Here is a 27,362-nt window from a genome sequence, read left to right as displayed (position 1 = left end):
CAATTCTCATCCCAAATGTGATAACAAATTTTTTAATTGTTTTTAAAATCAGAGTACGCTTGAATGAACTTTTAAATCTAAATCTTATGTCAATAAATTTGTCTAAAGTGGGCAAACAGAATAGAGTCTTAAATGACGGTAAATTTCGACAGATTTAATAATTTAAGTCTACGTCAGTTTGAACCACATTTAGTTCTCCTATATACACGTTGCATGTCATTTGCAGCTTCACTCTTATCTTCGACAATGAACCAGATTTGGTATGCAATTAATACAATTAATTTTTAACCGAAGCTCCACAGCTCCGATGACCGGAAGTTTGTAATGTAGTTCTTAGGAGCGCCTGTGCGACTTGGGTTATTACTGGAAGTTTTCGAAGTTCAATCGATATATATTGGGTCGTTAGAGACGTTGGGGGGGAGGGAGAGGATTAAGGCACATGTGGGTGAGTGTGGTCAACCTCTATTAGGAGCTGTCGACAAATTTTTCTTTAATAATATTTTTCCCAGTTAAGTATGGGCAATTATGGAAATCTTTTACTGGGTATTCCAGGCTTAGAAAATGAATTATTTCGATTTGTTTTTACTTACTCTACTGCATGGGCAATAAAATAATTAAAGAGTATAGCATGAATGGGTTTTCGTGTTAATGTCCTGGTCATAATATGCTGCTGGAAATGTCTGGATCTGTGAACGAGTTCACTGGGGTTGACAACACGTGCATTATAATATTACAGAATCTGTACTCGTGATTGCAGATCTCAATTCCTTTCAGATTATCTAGACATGATCTAAATAATTACAAAAGTTGTATAAATTGAATTCGAACAGTAGTTACGCTGTGCCCGATACAGTTGTTTTCGCGTACCATGTGTAGAATCGTTAGTGATATAGAACTGGTTAATAATAATGCGCTATCAGCTGAACTTGATCATCTAAAACGAGGTCACGCTGACGATTATTTGTAACAACTCTTCGATTACCTGGTATAATGGTGATAAGAACTTCAGGTTATTTCCTAAGTAATGGCGAAAGTCTCGACATATTCAGACGAGAACGGCTAGGCGAAAAATAGATGAGGCTTTCCATCGTATGACATTAAAGATTGATATTCAGCCTGAGAACAGTTTGAGATAATATTTAGGATTGAAACGATACATATCATATATATGCTTGTGGCAACGACATGGGATCACAACGTATTGGACATTCGTGATTTTTTAGAGAAATCTTCGCATACAATTTTTCGTTCTTACCTGTTCATAATATTTGATTTAAAATTTTTTCTAATAACAAATTCATTTTTCGATTAGCTTTCTCGAAAGGCCCTTTTTTCCACTACGTCATTTATTTGTAAAGATATTCGCTTTGACATCAAATAAAATTATACTATCCGTTCCTCCAAATGTAATAATTTCGATCTCATTTATCCATGATAATTTATTGAACATCTTCTTAGTTTATTCATTTATCAGAACTCACTTAAGCTTGCAGCTTCCGCAACGTCGACTAAAAGTCAGTGGATGCCATTAATTTGAAACGAAATATAATTTATTTGTATTTAAGCTCGAGGAATTTTCACTATCAAGATCGGGAAAGCTTAATAATTAAAAGCTTAATAATTTTGCAAGCTCGACGATATTTTCATCCTCATTTAAAATGCCTTAATTTGTACTTTTTTGTTAAAAAATTTTTTTCACAAAACTATTTTTCTAATTCTTAGCGGTGAAATTCTAAATTAGCCGGCAATTTATCCTGTCGCATCCTGAAATTTGTACTCACAAATATTCTTGCTGTGTGGTAATTATGTATGTCTTATATCTTAGGTTCGTTAATCAATTTGACTTGTTTTCAACTAAAAATAATAATAATTTGCATTTTCTAATGAAAAAATTCAATGATTGTTTTATAAACTTTTTCGTCTAATGATAATTTAATTTTATAAGAAAGGTCTCTTTTCTCTTCTCTCCTATATTATTCATTTATTTAAATCAAATAAAATTCCGCAGTGCATCGAAAATTTTAGATTTTCTTGACTGATATCTGAAAATTTTATTCATTGACAACGTAGGTACAATTTTCGACAATTAATTAACTTCATTCCCAAGTTCCCATTTTTCGCAAAAATAATTATTCTTTCTTCACTTTTTATAATTTCATTCATGTTCCCATTTTTCGCAGAAATAATTATTCTTTCTTCACTTTAAAATTATAATAATGTCACAATTTAAGAGTGCTTTCTCGTTTTCATTCCCAAGTTCCCATTTTTGTCAGAAATAATTATTCTTTCTTCACTTTAAAATTATATTAATGTCATACTTAATGAGTGCTTTCTAGTTTTCATTCCCAAGTTCCCATTTCTCGCAGAAATAAGTATTCTTTCTTCACTTTAAAATGATATTAATGTCGTACTTTAAGAGTGCTTTCTCGTTTTCAGATCCTCCCTTCGTTACTCTGAAGCCTGGCAGATCTCTTAACCTGTCTGCAATTGAAGAAGGCGATGACGTTTACTTTGAATGTATCGTCAACGCCAGCCCACCCATTTACAAAATCGTATGGAATCATCAGGTGTGTATATATAGATTACCAATTCATGAGTAACTATTATAATTAAATGGGATGGCGCTGAACCTTACTTCTTATTCGCCTGTATTTTAATATATACATGATCTATTAAGGCTTGCAGCTCAATATTGTGTCACTATCTTAATATTTGTCCATGCATCATCGGTTTGTATATTTTTAACTCTTTAGATACTTTCATCGATTAATATTCTGTTTTATTTAACTATATGGCCCTATTATGTCATAAGCATATTAGTGTAGCTCGTAGCTCGGCCAATTAAAACAAAAAAAAATCATGATGGCTCAAGATAAAAATTTCCATATTTAGTCTCACTGAACACTTTACAATTACTCTCCATCTATTACTCATCCATCTCCAATAGCTATTCGCACAATTTCCAATATACCGCCTTTCTGTTATTTTTACTAAAACATCTTTATCCGTTTTCTCCATGAAAAATGTCTAGTATACACAATTTTTCTTTGTTTTTTTTAAATAAATATCATTTTTAGTAATTTCCAGGGAATATCTATCTTATTAATTCTGGCTGAGTAACTATCTCCATTTTCCGTAGAGTAGCTACGCTGAATATTTACTTTGCACTTCGGGTTTGATGGAACTGAATCTGAATGTTGTATGGACGAATTCCTGAATAATTTCCCAGATATCCGTGCATGTCAACGCTGCCGCTCTAGAGAGCTGGTGGATACGCAGAAATTCTAAATAACATTTTAAAGCTCATGCTCTTGAAATGCACTGGTTTTTTTACACTTCAAAGAATTAGAAATAACTTCTGGTTACGCAAAGTATTTTTTTAGTAGCTGTATTGGAGATTTTCTAGAGAAGTCGAAGTAAAATATTGCACCTAAGTTTGACATTTATTATTTAAATTTTAGGTTGTGGTTAATCTCTGCCTATTTTAATAGAAGTTTGTTGAAATCAATATGAGTGGCATTTCCGAGAAATATCAATGCCTATTTCAATTTCTTCCTAAATGCAGAAGTTGTTTTTATATCACTTAGTTTCTGACTGAAATGTTCAAAATGTTTATAAGCTCTAGAAAAATCTTGTCGCTGAATTAATTTTTCAATATTCAAATTGTTTTATCTCCTATAATTAACTTTGACATATGAGACAATAATCTCGCATAAATCGATTCAGACGATAAATTTTCTGTAATTCATTATCATTAAAACTCTTCCATCCTTTTCTGCACTCACAATTGTTAGCCATCATTTGTCATGTGACTGTTGTTATTATGATCATTGATGTGCGTTCGTCATGACTGGCCTTGCAAATTCATGAGTAACTATTATAATTTAATGGGATGACGCTGAACCTTACTTCTTATTCACATGTATTTTAATATATACATGATCTATTAAAGCCTGATCATTGTAATTTTCTTCAATGATGAGCTTCGCGCACTGACGGTTGGCTGAGGTAGTGAAAAACTTCTGGCCATGTTCGATTTCATGCAAATTCTATTAACTCATGAGACTAAAAATAACCCAAATACACATTTTAAATCATCAGTTATCTTAAATGTATAAAGCCTTTACACTTTAAGGTCATTGAACGCTGTAGCATCAGATAGAATTTTTTATATTTAATGATGAATCTCTATCGAAGACAATGTGTCTCTGTCGGTTCTAAATTATTAAAAAAAATTAGTTATTCGTTGTCAGGACATTAGCGCTTGATTTATAAATTTAAACGTCGCATTTCTACCCAAAAATTCTGGATTTTTGCAACGATAACAATTTCAATTTAAGTCATTATTTTAATTCTTCAAACATCTGGGCTTTATGATCTGCCTGTGCTGAGTGATCGAGTGATGAATCTAAATTAGCTTTTTAGCGCATTTTCTCGTTTATGGAAAAAAGGCGCTATTGTGCTCGCCATGTCCGTCCGTCCGTCTGTCCGTCTATCTGTCCGTCCGTAACTCCACGCTTTCGTCGACGAGAAAATGCGCTCTGTGTCACTCACTGCAGTGAGCGGAGTTATATTTCTTTAAAATTACATTTGCATTTCAAGCGGACAATGTCCAGCATTAGGACCGTTAATTCCAGATTTTATATGCTAAATTAACGCGATTAAGCAACCTAAAATAATTATTTATTTTGGATTTTTATTACTAAATTAACGGAACTAAGCACCTTAAAATAATAATTTATCTGTTACAAGGGCCGAATCCTGCACCACAACGTCTCAGCGGGCATCATCCTGAGCAACCAGAGCCTCGTGGTGCAGGGGGTGGACCGCGCCGCGTCCGGCGTCTACAGCTGCACAGCCTCCAACATAGAGGGCGACGGCGTGTCTAACTCTCTGCACCTCAACGTTAAATGTGAGGCATTAATTATTTAGAGTCTCGTAATGATATGAGTCTAGAACTCATGTTATGATTCCAGAACTCGTATTAATATGATTATAGAACTCAAGGCAACATTGAGAGCGACGTTGTATCTAACTCTCTGCACCTCAACGTTATATGTGAGGCATCAATTATTTAGAGTTTCATATTAATATGATTCTAGAACTCAAGGCAATATTGAGAGCAACGGTGTATCTAACTCTGTGCACCTCAACGTTAAATGTGAGGCATAAATTATTTAGAGTTTCTTATTAATTAATATGAGTCTAGAACTCGTATTAATATGATTTCAGAACTCGTATTGAGAAGATTCTAGAACTCAAGGCAGCATTGAAGGCGATGGAGTATCTAACTCTATGCACCTCAACGTTTAATGTGAGGCATCAATAATTATTATTTAGAGTCTCTTATTAATATGATTCTAGAACTCGTATTAAGATTATTATAGAACTCAAGGCAACATTGAGGGCAACAGCGTATCCAACTCAGTGCACCTCAACATTAGTTTTTAGTTTAACACTTTTCATTCACATGAGAAGAATTCTGTTTTGTCTCAAAAAGAGTAGAGGGTAACGGCGCTCACGTCCTCAATTATTTCCGTTCTCTTATGAATAAAATTCTAGTCTGCCTCAGCCAATACATAGCTGAGGCAGGAAGCTCCGATGTCGCTCTTGATGCATTGCTGAGGCAGGAAGCTCCGATGTCGCTCTTGATGCATTGCTGAGGCAGGAAGCTCCGATGTCGCTCTTGATGCATAGCTGAGGCAGGAAGCTTCGATGTCGGTCTTGATGCATAGCTGAGGCAGGAAACGCATTTTTCACTTTTGTTACACCTCTCATTTGGAGCAATAAATGAGCACCAAGAGTTATGTAAATGGTAGCTTGATAATACTAAGCAAAGCAACCGAGGAGCTCCTCGTTTTTTCTAAGTGCCTGAAAAATGTCAAAATTTCGTGAAAACGAAGCGCTTGATTATTAAGTATGAAGCTTACGCCGCAGTAATTATAATTTTTATTACTACCCCATTTATCGTAAAAATTGCTTCTATTCATTATTTTTTATCCACTTTTTTTAATGTTAATAACTACATTAAATATCAAGTTAGGTGATGAGTTGACAATTCTTAGCGTGACAAATACAATGCGGTTGAGAAAGCGCCTGTCACATGCGGCTGACTTTGCTCGGACGTTCTTGAACGCGTGGCTTACAGAGCGTTGATTTATGGTTCTCCCTCAACACGTAACCATTTATCAAATCGTACGACTTCGGTGATAACTTCTCGAAGTGAGTTGTATTAGAAATAACCTTTAATAAACTCTTTTCAAGAAGTTTAAGGGATTCTATCCTCTTTATCAGTTGCCGTGTTTCGTGCAATTGTTGCTTAGCGTTATTCCTGTACTAATCCCGAATGAACTTCCTATCAATGTTTGAATTCGTGCCACCAAAGTATAAATTAGTAAAGTTATTTTGGTACAATATCTCATAATTTCATTTACAATCCTTTTTCGTTTCAACGCGTTGTCAAAAACTTGTTAGTTAACTAATTCATCAAATGCTACCAAATTATGTAATTAGTTTCAAATTTGTATGATATTCCTTTAGATATTTTATCACACAAGCATAAATATGCAATGGTGGTGTGCATGATTTTTATTCATTCGTTGGATTGTTTTTAATTTCGTAACAAATCTCAATGTCATTCAAGGTAAATTGAATAATTCGGCAACATCCGATAATATAATCATTACCCGATAAAACGCCGCTAATTTGAAACTGTTGCTTTGAACAACTTTTATTGCTACGAAATATCAATTCTAATCTTCCATCTATGATACCAAAGTCTGAGATACTTTAATGTTACAAATAAAACCCGTAGATTTATCACGTTAAGTTGTGAGCTCTATGGCCTTCGTGTGCGGTGTTACCAGTTCATGTCATCATGCGCACCACATACGAATTTTCTTCAACTATGCATGGCAACTATAAATTATGATACATAAAATATGAGCGAAATAATTATGATTGTGATTATAAGATATAACACATTATATTGAAAAGCCACTTTAATTATCTATTCAGTGTAACTTTAACTAACGATTACTGCAATATAAATTAATTGAACTAATTTGACTTTTATTAACGTGATATCTAACATTGTTGGAATTAGATAGCGTGAGCTCTAATCACAAGACACTATGCAGTATATTAGAAGCCACACATTTTTATCTATAAATATTAACAGAAAATAAAGATTCCTACAATATGAATTAAATGGTCTACTGTAAGTATTACTTACGAAATAAAAAATATTTCAAAAATATATGCTCTCCGTCTTAATCACAAGCTATTATTCATTGTCTTCATCATCTGTACAGAGTAATTGTAAATAAACATTCTCACCATATGAGTGAAATTATCTAATGTGCTTGATAACTACGAAACATTTAACATTACAGAGCAGATATGAGTTAAATTATCTAATTTTCTTGATAATTACGAAACATTTAACATTACTGAGCAGATATGAGTTAAATTATCTAATATGCTTGATAATTACGAAACATTTAACATTACAGAGCAGATATGAGTTAAATTATCTAATTTTATTGATAATTACGAAACATTTAACATTACTGAGCAGATATGAGTTAAATTATCTAATATGCTTGATAATTACGAAACATTTAACATTACAGAGCAGATGCTATATGAGTGAAATTATCTAATATGCTTGATAACTACGAAACATTTAACATTCCTACAAAACAGTTAATTATCTAACATGCTTGATAACTACGAAACATTTAACATTACCGAGCAGATGTTATATGAGTGAAATTATCTAATATGCTTGATAACTACGAAACACGAAACATTTATCTAATATGCTTGATAACTACGAAACATTTACCATTACCGAGCAGACGCGCCGGTGTGCGGACAACAAGACTGGCAGTACCGCGGCGCATCGCTGCACGAGACGCTCGTGATCCCCTGCGTGCTGGACGCGCTGCCTCCTCCACACCACGTCACCTGGACCTTCAACAACACCGGCGAGAGCATACGTATTGCGCAGGTCTGTATTGCTCTATATTTGTTCAATTTATTTCATGATTATTTTGTGTAGAGATTTGTTTTGTTCCCAGTATTGTGCTATGGCACCTATTAAAAAACATTGCACATGTTATTCTATATTTGTTTAATATAATTCGTGACTATTTTGTATAGAGATTTGTTTTGTTACCAGTGTTGTTCTATAGGATCTTTCCAAAAATATATATGCATTGCACAGGTCGATAATGCTCTATATTTGATCAATATAATTCATTATTATGATGTGTAGAGATTTCTTTTGTTACCAGTATTGTACTCTAACATCTATTCGAAAGTATTTGCATTGCACAGGTCGATATTCCCCTCTAATTGTATTCCTTCATTCATGATTATTTAGTGTATAGAGATTTGGTTTGTTACCAGTGTTGTGCTATGACATCTATTTAAAAATCTATATACATTGCGCATGTTACTCTATATTCGTTCACTTCAATTAATGATTATTTAGTGTAGTGATTTGTTTTGTTCCCAGTATTGTGCTATGGCATCTATTCAAAAATATATATGCATTGCACAGGTCGATATTATTCTATATTTGTTCACTTCAATAATTCATGATTTTTAGTGCAGAGATTTGTTTTGTTACCAGAACTGTACTATGGTATATATTCTTCTAAATTATAAAATACTTCTCAGAGGTCGATATACCCCGTTAGTTATACACTTCAGTTTATGATTATTTTGTGTTGATAACATCCAGCCTATATATTCCTCATAAACACAAAACGCGCAGGTTGTTATTGCCATCTATTTCTACTTTCTGGTCATTAATATTTCGTGCCCAGATCTTTTTCACTCCCTAATGACCTATTGCATATATTCTTCAAAATTACGTGACAACATGCGTGACGGGACAGGTTCTATGGTATAAAATATATATTTCTATTTTACGACTTGGAAATTTGTTTATTAATAACATGATAACACATAATGGAATATACCTGTGACATTTTTTTCTGTTAATTCTGTCATTTGTTAGCCGGCTCTGCTTTGGTTACATTTTGCGTTAATTTGGTTGCACGCTGTTTCCCATTTTTCTAATATTAACTGTAATATTATGTCGTATTCAATTTTACGACCTGCTCTATGTCGTTTTACGTCAGCTTTGTCTATTATTTCATTTCTGTTTATTCCAAGGACATGAAACATTTTTTTACATGCAAAGCACTCTAACATTGACATAATGAAGCCAATTATGCATTCCTTATGCTCGTAAGCTTACTTATTCTTTTATTTTACGCTATTTTAATTCCCATTATTTGCCCTGTGCGAATGGAGAATGAAGTGTAGAGGACTTTCTTGTATGCTAGTCCTTTGCGAACGGTTACTAAGCTATTCCAAGACGCGCCATCATGACAAGATAAAAAACAGTATTCCTTGCCGTACGGTTTCTAGAAAAGAAAATTACAAGAAAATAAATATGAAAAATATACAAGGGATAATGCATGATACATATATGAATTAGCAATGTATGAACTACGACATATAAACAATAATGAAACAGGATAAACAATAATTCAAGTAACTAACCGAAGAGCTTGGATCCTTTGCTACTGCAGACATCTAGCGTCAAACAATGAATGCTGTGGAGCATTTGAAATTAACTACGTCTAATGGGCTAATTTAATTACTGCAAATTACATTGGACATGGAAAATGCATACAAATGCATTATATATAAAATGCATACATTTGCATAGATATACGATTTAACATGTTTCTCAGTAAAGAGCGCCTGAACATCCAGTCTTGCCTCGTTGAACATTACGTACCATTTATAAACTTTGAATAAAATTCTCGTATAAGTTGCAAGAATTAAATTTATCAGAGGCAGCAGAATTGATATCTACTGCCGTCAAATCCCCAGACTTATCATCTTTATAAAGCAGAGACTTTGCTTCAATTATATGGAAGGGTTCAAGAGGGGCTTAGTGTGAGTTTGTATTAATATATTAATCTATAATAATTCATATATATATATATTAATATATCAATATGTAAATATATTAATGACGTATGTTAATTTGCTGGTATAACTCAAATGCTTTTCATTCGTGTTTCTTGTTTGAATCATTAAATTCAAGGTATCAAAATTTCACACATGCGGACAAATGCATTTTTTTACCTTCACATTTCGTGTGAAAAATCGCATCATTTATATAACGTTTTGCTTATTAGCGAACCGTTCATTTCACTTTATTGTGATTATATAATAAGATTAATTTATTATAGTTTTTCACCGCTGTGAAGAGTAACATAGTTTTTGATTTGATAAGTAAATTCACAAAAGAATAATTAAAAACTATTTTTAACTATTCAATTTTTACAGTAAATCGTTGTAAATCAGTTTCAGTGAAAATTAATTATGTAGTAGTGCTACAAACGTGACGTGTACCGATATTCGCTTACTAACAGCCCTCCACAGTAATAATTATCTCTTGCATTTATCTTTAAAAAGCTGTCAGCATTGCTATCAATGGGATTTTAATTGAATATAAATTACTTCACGTGCATTTTACGACATTAGGGCTGGCAGGTATAAATTTCTCGTTTAATGCAGGAAATGAGCGCAGCTTTGGGAGTTTCCATTAATGGAAAACCTCCATCGAGGGACACGAATAATTCAATTTCAGATACTAAAAAAATTAATAAAGGCTATAGTTACGGCGTCATTTCAGTTCAATAATTTTTCCGACATCAAATTCCAGTTGAAAGGTTCTGCGCGCAGCCTATTATTCAGAGTTGTTTACATAAAGCACCGAATTATAACTTGATGCACGAATTGATATAAAAACTCACAGATTTTAGATTCAATGCTTGTGGTTGGGGTGCTCATGAAAGTTGATTGATATTTAACCGAGTTCCATTATGAAGCTTGTTGCTTTTTATGCCGCAGCCTCACGTAAGAGCGCAAGCCTACCATTATTTTTCGCCTATTTTGCCAATAACATTTTATGCATATGAGTTTTAGGTGAAAGCTTATTCTGCACTATAAATTTATGGAATTAATTGAAGTGAAATCGTTTGGAATTATCATATATATTCATGCGTCAGTTTATTTATTTATATTTTCTTAATCATTTAGCCGAAATATAATTTGAATTTTATGTTGAAAATATCTTCACATTGATTCATCAGTTCCTCGCACCGCTTCAACAGTGAATTTCAATTTAAGTGAGGCAGTAATTTATCCCCGCTGAACCACCCTTGAGTCTGATGTTAATTAATTCAAGTATTTCGATCACTCATCCAATAATAGGTGCTATTTAACCTAAACAACATGAATGCCGTTGATCAAGTTATGCTCGGACTTGATTCATGTTCCAAAATTATGCGTGATGAATGACATTCACCTCCAAACTCATCTGGTAATGATAACATAAAAACTTGAATGGGAAGCTTTATAATATTGCACAGATTTTGACGAGTTATATGAAAAATTTGAAATCAATTACATTAAATAGATCGTAAGTAAATAAGGAAATTTAAACTAGATCGCATTAGTTTCAAAGGTTTTGATTTCATTCTATGAAAATTAAATCATGCTACTCTATATATTGCTAAATGACAGATCAGCTTCTTTTTGGCACGAGATAATGTGTGGTTCTGACGCGTCGAAATTACTTGCTTCATGACCATTCTTAATACCAAATAGTTTAAAATTAGTTAAATTAAAATTAAAATAGTTTAAAACTACTTGCAAATTCTATAATAGCCTCCTAGGGAAACGATTTTTTTTCGTGGAGTTAGTAAGAAGAACATGAATTCAACAGGTTGATATTGAATGGCCAATCGTGTAATCACTTGTGCCTAGTACATACCCGTGCATGCCTTCCATTAAGTATTCAGCTGGAAATTACAGGTGTCAAACTCTTAAGTCTTGGCGTGCCGACTATGATCGCTTATAACAACGAGAATCTTCTTCGTGTTAGACTTTTCAGTGTTTATCTTCGAGATGCATTCAATACTCCAAACTTGGATGAATCGAGGAATCGTGAAGATTTTCGGAGCAAATTCAATACCACTAATTTTATTGTTCCAGAAATGATGTCTAAAACGGAGTGAAAGCAACATACATGAAAGAAAGCTTAGAGTACAGTTTACTCAGCACCATGCATAAGCTACTATAGGTTAACACAAGCTTCACAGTATGCATATTTGCTCCAAGTAACTCACCAGAGGCTGGCATTGGACATTGATTGTCCATAAATATGAGTATTACAGACCGTCGCCTCTAAACATCTAAGATTGCTCCAACGCTCGCTAGTTTACGTTATGCTTCAGACGATGGATTACGCTCAATGATGACAATCATCGACGGCAGTGCCCGAATTCCCAGTCAATCCGAGCTAATGGCTCTTTAATACACTCTTCAATGTGCTCTTTAATGCAGTCTCTGATGCACACTTCAAGCCGTTTGCACGCGAACGGCTGCCTGAATTCATAACGCTTTATTTAGTAGATGAACCGCTACACTGACGAGGACTGGCATAACTAATAATGAATTCGTAGTTTAATATTAGCTTATGGGAGTCTTTCCTCTGCAACTTTTTTCTAGCGCATTTTCTCATTGATGGAAAAAAATATAACTCAGTACTCACTGCAGTGAGTTACAGAGAGCGCATTTTCTCGTCGACGAAAACTTGAAGTCACGGACGGACAGACGGACAGACAGACAGACGGGCATGGCGAGCACAATAGTGCATTTTTCCATAAATCATAAATAAGAAAATGCGCTAAAAAAGCGCAATTGTGCTCGTCATGTCCATCCGTCCGTGACTTCACGTTTTCGTCGATTTTGAGAAAATGCGCTCTCTGTCATTCACTGCAGTGAGTACTGATAATTTTTTTCTGATATACATCCGCCCACTCAGCACGACTTCCCCATCCACTATGCTCTGTTTACTCGTAATTATGGGCAAGCTTGAATATTGGATCTTTTTTGTTGAATTTTCACGCGGCATGGTTACTGTTCTGATGCCGGATTTTGCCCTAGCCCAGTTGTGATCGAATAATGTACAAATTTGTGTTAGAAAAGCATTGTGGCTATATACAAATCCATTTGTCTGAACACTCTCCTCGTCCAGAGTTACCTTTGTTCAAAGCCCCGTGGATATATTGGTACTGAAATTCACTATCTTTAGACCTGTGCGGTCTCACATCTCGTTTCTAAAATACTTTCACCAGCTTCTCAAACCACGTAAAAGTTCTTCACCCGGAAATCCATTCCAGAATACACTCTGTTATCCAGAATATTCATCATGATATATTCATCAATTGGACATCTGTCAATTTGTGATTCATAGTACTATGCGTCAGTAGCGCCTGTTCTATTATTTCGTGTCCGGCTTTAACTGTATACTAAAACTTTTATTTGGCGCACGTAAACTCTATGATGTATATGAGCTCCTATGTTTTAACTCAGTGCATGCTCAATTATTTGCCTCCTGCTCTTGTAATCAGTGCCCATACATTTTAACAACATTATTTGCCATTAGGCGCCCACATTTCACTTGCTTCCTCCATTATTTTTCCAGAAATTGTCCCAATATATAAACACTCGTCATGCATATTTTACAGACAATTCTTCACACTTAACGCACACCTATTTATCTCATGCCCTCGGCTGCCTGTATTTATAAAGCGTGCGCTATTTTCGCTAGCGCTTGTTTTCAATTAAGCCCGTCCTTCAATGACGTGCAGATGACGTCTCTCATTTGGTGCTACTAGTTTATTTACCACCTCTAATATTTGGGAGTAATATCTTATTTTGCTCCGAGTGTTCAATTTATCGCAAGCTCTTCTGTTTAGTAGCTCCTTTTCAGTTCAACACAGGAGTGATAACATTCGGTCAAGTTTTGAAAGAGGAAGAGGTAATCATTCTTCATAGATTTTGCGAGTTATTAGTTTTAAATTGGTAAGGAGAACTTGACCGCTTTGTAATATTATCAAATAAAAACTAAACTACATTATTTTATTTTTAGTTTCAATTCTATACATTTACAAGTCTCATAATGGCGTTCCCGCCATAATATTTCAAAGCACGGTGCCCGCCTAGTAGTCTACCATGTAGAGATCAAACTTCCATTTGGCACCCGATATTTTATTCAGGCTCAATCTATTGTTGCAGGCCTACTTGACAGTTGTATTCAATTATTCATACCCCTTGACCTCCCGTTGAGTACCTTGTCATTCTAGTTAGTGAATAAATTCATTTGTTGTGCATATTCTGTTGATAATATTGATCTGTCCAACATCCAACCACTTTGGATCTCAGTCTACGAAAATCATCGTATGCGATATGGGTGTTGCATCACGCTTCAATGCTTAACCAATTCGACTTTAATTAATTCTGTCATTTTTAGGGTTTCTTACTTCATAGATACTCGCAAATCTGTCGCTAAAGGAGAACATGAATTATTAATTCCTTTGATGCCGGAACATGCTTGTCATCGGTCTCACGCAAAGCCTCTTATTACATATGTCGGTGTATACTTGGCGCTGCGAATTCTTATATCTTAATGAAGTCATAGACAATATAAGAATATCATCTCTACAGGTAGCCTAGTATTCCGAATGGACAAAAATTCTGGAGAGAAATGTTTAAAACGACAAAAAAATGTAAAACAGATATCAGTTGAGTTATTTAAACCATAATCCTAAGTTTACCTCAATTATATAAATAATCGTAACCAAGACCCTTCCATCCCCTAACATTATTTATTGTTGATCCAGAAGTAAAAAGAAAATACCATGTTTTTGTTGGGTCAAAACATGTTGCGATTATTTTGACAACGAATAGAGAAGAAAGAACTTGAACGAGAAACCTATATAACTGTGATTTAGTAGATTTAATGCTATATCCGGTTAAACAATACGGTATGAAGCCAAGCCAATGAAAATAGTACTTCTTGATTGAAAAAATTATTAACTGGTTTAAGTATGGTTAAGGAATTAATATGTAAATTACATGTAATATTAAGGTTGAGGAATATGAATATATGTAACAATTTTGACCCGTACGTTGAGACCAAAATATATACCAACATTTCGGGAGGATAATTTATTGTATCATTACACTAACTATGAATTTGCTTGAAATAATTTCAAATCTTGATAAAATTAAGTGTTCCCAATTCTCTTTAATTAATGTGTGTATATTTTCCTTCTTTCCAACTCAAATTATCGTTCTCATTTTTCATTGTCCTAAACATTGAAAGCTTTGGAATGAGGACATCCTCTGGAGTAGATGGCCTCCTCTCTACTTTCTATACCGTCTTCTTGTGATGTCTAAGACTGAATTAATTCAGGCATTATGTCTCTTCCACCGCTGCTCATTAGAATGTTAATGATAGCTATTCATTAGAACCACGCAGCGGAACTCTACGGCAGCCCCATGCCTTTTTTCTAGCACCTGCACAGTCTCGGCTCGGGTCTCGAGAAAATGGCCAAGAACTTGAAGTTGAGAATACATTTAACGTTTCATTTCGTAAGGATGATCATTATCGAATTCATTTTGCTTTTTATAACACCATTTGAATTTCATTTTGTTCCGGTTGCAAAATCGATGGTATGTGATTAACCGATTGAAATTTTCTCGGACAAAGAATATTGATTACCAGAATGTTAATACGTAGAATCAAAGTCGACAAATAATGTTCAGAATTGTAAGCATTGATTCATCTTAATTATTGTTTAATACTTCAAACACATTAAATTTTTGAATTAGCATGAGACATCAGTTTTGCTTCGTAATTTTGTAAGCTTCAATCACTACGTATTGCTAACGGTATTTTTTACCTCCTAGCTTAAAGCTTGAATCCATAGAGCTGCACAAATTCAATTTGTTCGTAATGCGATACCTTGGAGATAATGTTTTGATCTCGCCCCCATTGTTCTGCTCTGTTATTTAAAGCTCTTCTGAGTGGTTGAAGAAAGCTTCTTACATCGTTTCTTTTTAGTGGATAATTTTGTAGCATTCTAATCCCCTAGAGGTTGAATGGGAAGATTTTCGCTTTTCCTCTTGAATTTATTGCTCAGATGCACTATTGTTCGATTACAAACATTATTGACTTTTTTTTGTTCTTCAGTTGTGTTGCTGTTGTTGCATTGTCCTCGTGTACATGATCAGGCGCTCTATACATGATCTCGCGTACAATTAACACGAAATTAATGTTTTTTATTGGGATGATAACTGATCGCCGTAAAAATTAAAAACCACCCTAATTTTTAGAATTGAATAGTTCAATCAAAACGTTGCAGAACAAGGTACCCATGCTGATAACCCTGTCATTACCGTTGCAGAACAAGGTACCCATGCTGGTAACCCTATCATTACCGTTGCAGAACAAGGTACCCATGCTGGTAACCCTATCATTACCGTTGCAGAACAAGGTATCGGTGGCAGGACGTAGGTCGTCGGTACGCTACACCCCCAAGACTGAGCTGGACTACGGCACGCTGCTCTGTTGGGGTACTAACACCGTCGGCCGACAAGCCCGGCCGTGTGTCTTCCATATCTTCCCTGCTGGTCAGTCTTTATTGTCTTTATTAAGTGATATTTACCGACATTTTCAGTTTTTATTATAATTGCTTGCCTAATTTTGATCTGTATTTTCGTTCTTTATTGCGCTTATTGCTTATCCAATTTTGATCTTCACTCTCAGTTTTTCGTTAATTTCTTATCCAATTTTTATCTGCACACTCAGTTTTTTGTTTAATTCCTACCTAATTTTGATCTGCGTTTTTAGTTTATATTAATTGCTTACCTTAATTTAATCTGCATTTTAGTTTTTTATGTTAATTGCTTTCCTAATTTTTCCAGAATTTTTGGTTTTTCACGATGGTTGCTCGCTTAATTATTAGCAGCACCTTTCAGTTTTTATAAAAATTTCCCTACTGTCTATTGCCGACAGCTTCACTTTTTTGTGAATTTCTTCTTAAATTTTTATCAACGTAGTCAGTTTCTCATGTTAATTGCTCACCTAATTTAAAAAAAAATTAGTTCATGTTGACGGTTAAAGCAAATATTAATTTCAGTTTTTATGTGTTTTCAAACAATTGAATGGTTCGAATAATTGTGTATAAATAATTTCATATCATAATTTCATAGCTGTCTGAGTTTCAGAATCAAATGCTCGTCAAAGTAACCTTTTTGTTTTTATTTTCTCGCAAAAACTGTAGGAAGACTTTGTCAATAAAGTAAATTCATTAAAAAAATCAACTTTATTACAGTGAACACGGGAATTAACGTATAATCAGTTTTGTCTGATCCTCAATTCGAAATCGTGAATGTATTCGATCGGTAAATAACGTAGTATTCTCCGCTGTTTGTTGAACAGGTCCCCCCGATCCAGTTCACAACTGTTCGCAGTTCAACCTGAGCGCAACGGACGTGAATGTTCGATGTTCGCCAGGATTTGACGGAGGCCTGCCTCAGACCTTCATCATGGAGCTGTACGACGAGCAAACTGGCAAACTTGTGGCCAACGTGTCGAGCCAGGCAAGTCCCAGTTGATTATTCCTCGACCACATTGATCACGTTGAGGGTATATGATTGGTATGACCATGCTGATGAACTTATTAACGTTGGGGATATCTTGATAAGCTTTAGAAGGATACTAAGGGCTAAAATGTTATCAGGTGTCGCAATTAAATTAATTCACATTGAAAGGAAGATGTAAGAAACTCAAAAGAAACATTTAAAGATAATATTATTTGTATATTTCACAGGCTTGCTTGAATTTACACGAGATGGTTGACTATGAAGAATATTTCACTACTTTCCAGTGTTCTACAAAATTGTGATTAAATAACATCAAACCTTTTGTGAAATACTGCTGTCTAAAAACATTTATGATCGCCAGAGACAAATCGTTAATGACTATAACATATAACCCGAATTCAGAAATTTTGCATTAGTAGTTACCCAATTACAGCAGTAGGATAAGAAAGAACTAATTTGAAATATCTATCTAATATATTGTTCGAAATATTTTTAAATCTAAACCTCACGATCACATGGTTGATGCACAAAGAAGAATTTATACGAAATGTACACAATTTCGGTATCCTTCGGTTGTCATTTTCAATGTGTCGAGTTCTTTCTTTCCTCTGCAGGTGCCGGTGCTGTGGGCCAGATCTCTCCCCTCGTCAGGCAGTTTCAGTGGCGTCGTATTCCCTCTAAACAGCAAGGGAAGAGGGGAAATCACCCCAATCAGTGCCGTGACACTCAGGGACCAGGCAGAGAAGCGAACAGGTAGATAATATTCCCTAACGTTATTTATAAGCTAATGACAATTAGTTCAAATTCGTCTGGGCTGCAATGTACACGTTACGCAAACTGGTTTAAAGTGCAGTCTTCTTGGAGGCGGTGCCATGAGCTTCAGAGGCGTCGACGTGCTGAGCATCGGAGTATTCGTCATGAGTCATGGAGTCTTCATCGTTCTGGACTAGTCATGAAGGCGTCGTCGTGAGCATCGGAGGCCTTGTCGTGAATCTTTGTAGCGTCGTCGTGAGCATCGTAGGCGTCGACGTCAATCGTGGAAGCGTCTTCGTGAGCCTCGAAGGCATGGTCGTAAGTCATATAAACATCGTCGTTCACGCCGAACCCTTGAGCGATCGTCGAGGGTCATGTGCCGTCGTCCTGAGCCTGTGAAGCATTGTCGTGAGCTTCGGATACATCGTCAGGACCCTCGGTCGTAAGCTACAGAAAAGTCGTCGAGAGTTCCGGGAGGTTCGTTGCGAGCTTAGGAAGCGTTATCATTAGCCCCAGAAACGGTTTCGCGAGCTCCGGGATGCATCGTCGTGAGCTTCAAAACCTTTCCTGGTCCTCGGATGCGTCGACGAGAGCCTGGGAAAAAGTCATCGAGAACTTCAGCATCACAGTTGTAAACCTCGTCGTGATTTTCAGAGTCGGAGTCGACGAAGAACGCATCGTCGTTTGTTACGGGAGCCCTGCCGTGGGCCCCATCGTGAGCCCCTGAAACATCGTTGTAAATTTCGAATGCATCTTTGTGAACTTAGAATACATAACGGTATGTATTGGAGTCGTAACGTGGATTTGGGAGGGTTGTCGTGCGACTCGGAAAAGTTGTCGTAGGCATGGATAGCATCGTTCTAATTCGGTAGCGTCGTCGTTAGCCGCAGAGCCAGCTCCGTGAGTTTCTGCTGCATCGTCGCAAATTCCAGGACTTGTCGCAACTATTTGATGTGTCGACGTGAGCACGGGGAAAAGTCGTTGAGATCTTCTGGAGCTCGAGGAGTTCGGCGTATGCTACGGAAGCGTCTTCGTGAGCCCCAGAGGCGGAGTGGTGACTTTCGGAAGTGTCGATGTAAAACTCGTATGCTACGGTGGCGCCGTAATGGTACTCACAAGCGTCATGATGAGCCTCGGAGCGTTGACGTGTACCTAAGAAGGGTTGTCGTGTGCGTGAGAGGTATCGTTCTGAATACTAAAGTTATCATCGTGAGCCTGGAGAGTGGCGTCAAAAGCCGCGGATGCATCGTCGTGAAGCTTCGGGAGCGTCGTGGTGAGCACCGGAAGGGTCATCTTGAGCCAGGAGGCTTAACAACGTCGAAGTGAATTTTGGGAGGGACATCATAACCAATGGCGGCGCCGTCGTGGGTAGCCTCAGAGGAGCCAGTCAGTTCCGTAGAGAACGTAGTGAGCTCCGAGGATCACGTAAACCTCGGAGACATTAGATCTTCGGATCTAATGTCTCGGATCACAACTATGCACTGGATGCATAGTTGTGAGACGCGGATACCTCGGCGTGAGATTCAAATGCAACATCGTGAGCCTAGGAGGCTTCGTCATGTGCCTCGGGGGCATTGTCGGTTGCTTCGCATGCATTGTTGCTGCCTGCCGAGGTTTTGTCGTGCGATGCAGAAGCAGTCGCCGTGGGCTGCAGCATCCATCGTTAGCCTCGCAAGAATAGCCGTGGAACTTTGAAGGGTTGCCGAAGGCCTCGGAAGCCTCTTCGCGAGCTTTGGAGGGCGTTGCGGCGTGCTTACGAGACTTTCCGCTGTGACTTTCCGCTCTGACGACTCTTTCCTGAGCCACCAAGGTATATCGTCATGTTCGATGGCGACGAGTCGAGACAAAACACATTGCAAAATTAGTTAAAAATCTACCAAATCGAAGAGTAACGTAATAACAAAACATTCGAAGTTGACACGCTGAAATGAAAATTTAGTAATGGGCTTTGTTTTTCATTTATACACTTTTGCGAGCAGAAGCAAACATTATATTAATTATGTAATATGCAGTATTGTTGGCTTCAACTACGTGCTTGTATAATAAGCAGAGCTGGGCAGCGCTACTTGGAANGATTTGCAAAAGTTATAAACTTTTTTAGAGTACCCCTTATTTGCCGTTTTCTATTAATTCCACGTTTTCTTTCATTTTTTTATATTTACATGACAAAAAGGTTTTAAATTTTTGTTTTACATATGTGCACCAAGTTTCAAAACGATCCGTCTGTAAACAAAAAAGTTTTGTTGGAGGGTAGCCGGTCCCCTTAAGTAAAATCTAAAGGCTTTATCTATAAATGTAGCGGTAGCGCTGTAACGGCAAAACCTCGTATCGCTACTTAAATATGTAGCGGGCGCTACCGCTACCGCTACATTGCCTTAAATGTAGAGCCGCTACCGCTACCGCTACTGAAAATGTAGCGGCCGCTAGTAGCGGCCGCTAGTAGCGGCCGCTACATGTAGCGCGCTACTGCCCACCTCTGATAATAAGACCCCTATATGTATGAGGAATTTGCCCACCACAACTACATTTTGAACCGTGGTAGAAGTGATACCTTTTCTTCAATTTTCGACGATTAATTAATAGATAGAAATTGTTCAGATACTTTTTCATAAAACTATATTTGCTATATCTATCCCAATGGTTTATTTACAGAACATAATATAATTGGATCTTCTCATGCTTAATTTATTACATTATGCTGACCTTTTACTGCCTCAAGATTAATGATACAAATTTTTGCACGCGCCAGTTCGTGCCTATATTGTATATATAGGCACGAATATTATATATTTAATGAATAATAAATATACAAATATTAAATCAATCACTTGTATTTATTCCCCATCACTATATTCATTTTTATCGCAGGCAGGTAAAAATCGACGAATTTCAAAGGCAAACAAACTTCCCTGAGCGTCACTTGTCGTTGTTTATATAGCAATTCTGGGGTGGCTTTTCCTTGTTTGCTCGCTGGAGGCAGAAACGCTTGCGTCCGTTCACCAGCTCCCAGAACAGTAAGATGTTCATAATTTCGGGGGGCACAGCGCCTTTAGGAGTCGCGAGTGGGTCATAAACGTTGGAAGCGTCCTATTAAATAAGCCTAATGCTGCTCAATGTGCTCGGCCAGCTCTCATTTTTGACGTGCGCGGTGCGGTTTTGTATGGGCAAGCTTCTTCGCAACAACGTCTGGTAGTGAGTCTATCGAGGCAAGCTTCTTCACAACAACGTCAAGTAGCAGACTTTGGAAAGACTTACGCATACAAACTAACGCCAAAACGCAACAGATTTGTCTTCAAAGCTTTTGTTTTAATTCTTTCATTTATGGGACCAGCTGTCGCAAGTATTACGAGTCTCGACAACGGCTAATTCAACAAGCTATCCTCTTCACCTGCTTCTTCAAACAATTTTTTTTCTTTTCCCAGCTGCCAACAGCGGCTATTTCAACAAACTAACCTCTTCACCTGCTTATTCAACGGATTTATTTTTTCTTATCCCCAGCTGCCATGAAGCCTCCTCCCTCATTGGCAAGCTCGTCACTGGGACCCCTGACGACGCCCCTCATCGGCATGGTGCTGGGGGCTGCCCTCGTGCTCGTCCTCGTCGTGGCCGTCGCCGTGGCCATCGTCAAATTCAGGTCCGGGGCGCCCAGCGGCTGCCAGAACACCTCCGTTAGGATACGCTCCACGTCCACATCAATAAGCGGTGAGTAATCATTAAAATCATAATCATCCCCCATACCCTAATAAAACCTCTAAAACCTATAACCAACCCAATTATGCGCAATGCGCCTTTTCATCTCCTACTGTCTTTTCCATTTCCCCTTCTTTCTGGCCACTCTGTGCCACCTATTGTTCTCTTCCACTCTTACATATAGTGACACCGCAACAACAACAACAAATCATAATCATCATAAGCATCGTTACGTACACAAGATTTGTCCGTCGTGTGGGTGAGTGTATGAAACTTCTATGCCCTGCAGTTATCTTAAAAAAAATGCAAAGACCTAAGCCAAAATTACGTGGGATACCCATGCATTGAGCAGGAACCATTGTCCATGTAAGCTCACGAGGTGGAGGTTTGCCAGCTATTACAAGTAAATGCATGTTAGACTAACTCATTTTAAAACTTCAGTGCATCATCATTTTCAACTTGTTTAATGAGTCGCAATCAAGAAATATTTTTTCATGACTCAATAATTATCTCGTTACGTATTCGCCCATGTACCGGTGCACCGTTGGTCCCCCGAATAAATATTCCAAAAAAATAAAATCGTTACATAAAGGGACTACAATGCATGTATAATTTTTAGACAGCTATTGAGTAATTTCACTGAACGATTTATTTTCATGTTTTTATTCATTTATGAATTTACTTGAACAGATTCTCCTGGGAACACGAAGCGTCGTTCGCTGCTGGACAGCGATGACTTGGAGAAACGTACCATCCTGGAGACTGAGGCAGCGGCTCCAGACAACAACCCGGACGTTATCCAGCCCCAGCCTGCTGCATGGAGCAAGGGTGAGTTGTGAGGGTGGAGTGTTGAATTATTTGCAAGGGTGAGTTGAGAGGGTGGAGTGTTGAATTATTTGCAAGTGTGAGTTGAGAGCGTGGAGTGTTGAATTATTGGCAAGGGTGAGTTGTGAGCGTGGAGTGTTGAATTATTGGCAAGGGTGAGTTGTGAGGGTGGAGTGTTGAATTATTAGCAAGGGTGAATTGTGAGGGTGGAGTGTTGAATTATTGGCAAGGGTGAGTTGTGAGGGTGGAGTGTTGAATTATTTGCAAGGGTGAGTTGTGAGGGTGGAGTGTTGAATTATTGGCAAGGGTGAGTTGTGAGGGTGGAGTGTTGAATTATTATAAAGGGTGAGTTGTGGGGGCGGAGTGTTGAATTATTAGCAAGGGTGAGTTGTGAGGGTGGAGTGTTGAATTATTAGCAAGGGTGAGTTGTGAGGGTGGAGTGTTGAATTATTAGCAAGGGTGAGTTGTGAGGGTGGAGTGTTGAATTATTAGCAAGGGTGAGTTGTGAGGGTAGAGTGTTGAATTATTAGCAAGGGTGAGTTGTGAGGGTAGAGTGTTGAATTATTAGCAAGGGTGAGTTGTGAGGGTGGAGTGTTGAATTATTAGCAAGGGTGAGTTTTGAGGGTGGAGTGTTGAATTATTAGCAAGGGTGAGTTGCGAATGTGAATGTTGTGAGTGGACTGTACGCGCATTCAACGGGCAGGAAAATCGGGTGTTCCTGATAGTTCGGAACTTTGGTCCCGAATTGTATGTATTTTGTTTGCTTTATGTGACGTCTAGCAGGACTCGTCTATAATTTACCGACGGTGCTACTCCAAATAATGAACATGCAAAATTAGCGTACATCTATTAATTGCATATTATTACCATAGTTGTGACTATGTTCTACAATCAGTTAAAAACCAGGGTGAAAAATGTAACAAGGTTCAAACAAATTGTTTATAATAAATTTAAGTTATTAGTAACTCTACGCATAAGATTTAACATTTGTTGTAGTTACTATAACTATTCATGTTGCACGCAAAAACTATTATATTGTAAATTTTTTTATCATATGTATACACACCTCCAATGGTCGTAGGTCGGTTCTGTTCGCGAGGTGGAAGTGAAGAACCGCTGTTAACAGTTCCAGCCTCTCCCCCGAACTCCACCCCTGCCGCAACATTGAAACATTCACGCACCTCCACGGCAAGTGTGGTGAGTGCCAATATTTAATGTTATTTTGATATTTACAAATTCATTATTCGTTAACTTTTACTATGAATTTGAAATGTGCACTAATTTTAATTAAAACTATGTTGAAATTAATAATTTTTACATACTACGAGTGACCTCATACCAATATATGAACAAATAGCACTGTCAGAACTTATAAAGTGTCGTTAAAATCATTACTTGTAAGCAATGTATGTATTACTGTCTATCTGCCGTTTACTTTCACTTACTCCAGCCTTGTATTTAGCTTTTTTGTTACTTAGATCAACTTTCTCGAGAACAAAAAATAATAAATACATAAATTTATACTAAGCATTAAAATAGTTGAAATAATATGCGGGCATTCGACTGATAATATGCGGATATTCAAAGCTACTTTGCGACTTATCTACTGACCTTTCGTGGTACTTTCATGTTGTAATGTTCGAATTCAACTAACCTATTTCATCTAAATAGACTCTTTCGAAAAAATTGCTAGTAGGGAAAACATCTTCATTCACCTTGCAAGCCTATAACGAAAGCATGTTTCATACCTGAACAGAACACGTCTTCGGACTACAGAGGCGGCTCGAAGAACGGCCGCGCAGTGAGCAGCAGCAGCACTTCATCAGAAAGTTTTGGTGCTGTCATCCAGCATCACCATCATCAGGACCCTCCGCCTCCCGCTCCATCCCGTAACTTGGACCCCGATGGTGCTTATGGTTCTTTTGGTCCTCAGTTCTCAGCTCAGTCTGAACGTTGCACGAGTCGCACTTCGCTAGACGACGCGTATGACGTCATGTATAAAAACAATGATCAGTATCGGTACTGTGAACATGATGCTTCAAGCCGCGATAATGACCATGCAGGTTTGTATCGAACGTTGCCCAGTAAACGGCAACAGCCACCCCAACCCGAAGCATGGAAACATGGAAATGAGGTTGAGAATTTCCGTGCAAAATCTAGAGATAATTCGTTGAATTTCATGTATGCTGCTGAAAATCCAATGAAGAGGAGAAATTCTAAAGAAAAAATTGATAATATTCAGAGGAGAATAGAAAAATCAATTCCGGCTACTTCCAAATCTGGTACTGGAGATTCACGCGCGGGAGGATTTCATGCCAAAAATCCTTTGCATGATCATTTACTGAAAATTGCTCCCAACAATGACAGGATACGAGTCCAAATTAAAGCTCATGATACGGAAGTGGTTTTGCCTTCAACGGACCGCGAACGCGAGAGTTCTGTCTGATGAGACACTATATTGAACAATTGACTTATTATAGTATCAAACATAGCAGAATTAACTAGATTACTCACATTCCCATACCACATATTTCACCAATAATTATTAAAAGTGTATTATATAAATTAGCAAGCATTTTTATTTTTATAATCCACAACGATGATCGCATTCAGCATGATTAATATTTTTATACCTTAAAATAGTATTCAAATGCAAAGCCACTTTTCATTTTTGATACCACGATCCTCTTTTACATTGGAAAGATTTATTTACCGTCAATATTCTAGTATAATTGCGAAAAAACGTAAAACTTTGTAATGGAAATATTTTGTCTCCACTTCTTAACGGGGATGAAATGCGAGACTAACGCTGCAGTTTTAAATTTAAAAGTTTTCCATGGAACAGACCCTTTTTCATGTCTGCAGCGTGGTCTAAATTTTTAATTTACAAAGTGTTGGCTCTGTAAAACGACGTCGCTGAAAGTGTCCTTCCATTGTATATACTCTAGCAACATTTATGAAATACGTTCAATAGAGGTGTTAATTTTTTATATTCGCGTTCTCACTAACAATGTTAGACATACAAATTTTAATATATCTTAATAAAGATTATCACTCTCGCGATCAAAATTAGTTGGTTTTTGCGGTTGTTAGGTTAAAAATTCATGCAATTAATTTAGAAATAAAATCAATCTCCTATGAAGCGAGCATCATCTTTGTTGTTGTGGATCAAGTAAGTATGCCAAACCAAAAAATATACTAAGGCAGGAAGTTATGTTGCTTTAATATAAAATTTAATTAAAGAAGATTGTTTCAAAAGACGGTACCTCATAAAGACTCGCGGAAGCTTTCCGTTTCTCATCGGTTAATTTTTCACGAAAACTATGCTGGAATACCTCGGTTCAAGATGGCGATTCCTTCAAAGTAACTCTTAACCTTATGAAGTGCAGATTAATGTATTTTCTTGTAAATAGCAGTATGAGAAAAACAAAGCACCAAGATCAGGTCTAACATTAGAGTTATTTTTGCCTAAAATATGTGTAGAAAATAGTAATACAATATGGACGTCTTCATTCTTTGTTTATCCTTTACGAAACCACTCACGATTTAAATATTAACGACACTTTAACATAATGATCAAAACTGCTGTTTATAAATCCAAGGATTTTATTAAATTATTCGAGCGTCGCAAGTGAACTTGAGCTCGGCCCTCTCACTTAGCAAACTAAAGTCAGTGAAACAATAAAAAATACAACTTATTTGTTTGGTTCCTGTGATTAAGTAAATGAATAAGCCAAGTGGAATCAAGGAAGAATATAAGTATGTATTTTGAATTTAAAAAATCCTAAGTTAGCATTAGTTCGAGATTAGATTTGATTAAAAGTCAGTAAAATTAAGCTGAACGACCAAAATTTATTGTTGCGAGATGAAATATCTGCGTTTCCTAAAACATAAAAACATTCATAACAAAAAAAACTTACGAGATTTTAAAATTACCGTACAAGTTTTTCACGATATTCTATGCACCTGCGACTAATAATATTTGGACTGTCATTACTATTCGGAAAGTATAAAACTCAGAATCGTGAAGATGCTATAAATGAAATAAAAATTAAACTTAATAACTTAACTATCAGTTGAAATAAAAATTAATCTTAATAACTTAACTATCAGTTGAAATATAAACACCAAGGCTCTTCCAGGTTAATAAAATTCGAGCTAGCAAGCAATTCAGCATCAGTTACACTCATAAATTACTAATGAAAACGAAAATTAAAACTAAAACAGTATTTTGTCGTTTTTCATTTGCTGGATTGTTGATGATATCGGGTTGTAAAACCCAATATCCTTCTGCTGTATTGTTGTAACTATATAGAACGTTATTCAACGTACCAAAGTGCAAACATAAAATTCCTATTTATTTGTACGACTTTATCAATTACCTTGGTCAAACGAAATATATCTTTGTTCTTTTTTATCTTTTCCGAGATCCAAAGACTCATATAAAAAGAAATTTAACGAAAGGCGTAATATTGAACATAAATGGGTTGCTAAAACTTGACCCAATTTGTTCCTAGTTTCCCGTAAATGCCACAGCG

The 27,362-nt window shown here is 36.6% G+C and overlaps 1 protein-coding gene across 3 annotated transcripts in view; it reads left to right on the top strand.

Annotated features, from left to right (window-relative positions):
- The window catches only part of LOC108665284, a 104,940-nt gene extending 78,614 nt beyond the window's left edge, over positions 1 to 26,326 (top strand). For all 3 annotated transcript variants that reach the window (XM_018152020.2, XM_047882673.1, XM_047882672.1), the window contains 10 exons: positions 2,437 to 2,567; positions 4,753 to 4,912; positions 7,863 to 8,014; positions 16,440 to 16,581; positions 17,393 to 17,553; positions 18,171 to 18,309; positions 21,808 to 22,011; positions 22,690 to 22,827; positions 23,906 to 24,021; positions 24,581 to 26,326. In XM_018152020.2, the coding sequence (XP_018007509.2) occupies positions 2,437 to 2,567; positions 4,753 to 4,912; positions 7,863 to 8,014; positions 16,440 to 16,581; positions 17,393 to 17,553; positions 18,171 to 18,309; positions 21,808 to 22,011; positions 22,690 to 22,827; positions 23,906 to 24,021; positions 24,581 to 25,270 (2,033 nt within the window). In that variant the 3' untranslated portion in view covers positions 25,271 to 26,326. The remainder of the gene's footprint in view (positions 1 to 2,436; positions 2,568 to 4,752; positions 4,913 to 7,862; positions 8,015 to 16,439; positions 16,582 to 17,392; positions 17,554 to 18,170; positions 18,310 to 21,807; positions 22,012 to 22,689; positions 22,828 to 23,905; positions 24,022 to 24,580) is intronic.
- The last annotated feature ends 1,036 nt before the right edge of the window (positions 26,327 to 27,362 follow it).

The sequence above is a fragment of the Hyalella azteca genome, unplaced genomic scaffold (genome assembly GCF_000764305.2).
Source record: "Hyalella azteca isolate HAZT.00-mixed unplaced genomic scaffold, Hazt_2.0.2 contig10999, whole genome shotgun sequence".
In the NCBI taxonomy this organism is placed as follows: Eukaryota; Metazoa; Arthropoda; class Malacostraca; order Amphipoda; family Hyalellidae; genus Hyalella; species Hyalella azteca.
The sequence above is the reverse complement of the archived record's forward strand: the minus strand, read 5'-3'. Positions and strand labels throughout refer to the sequence as shown.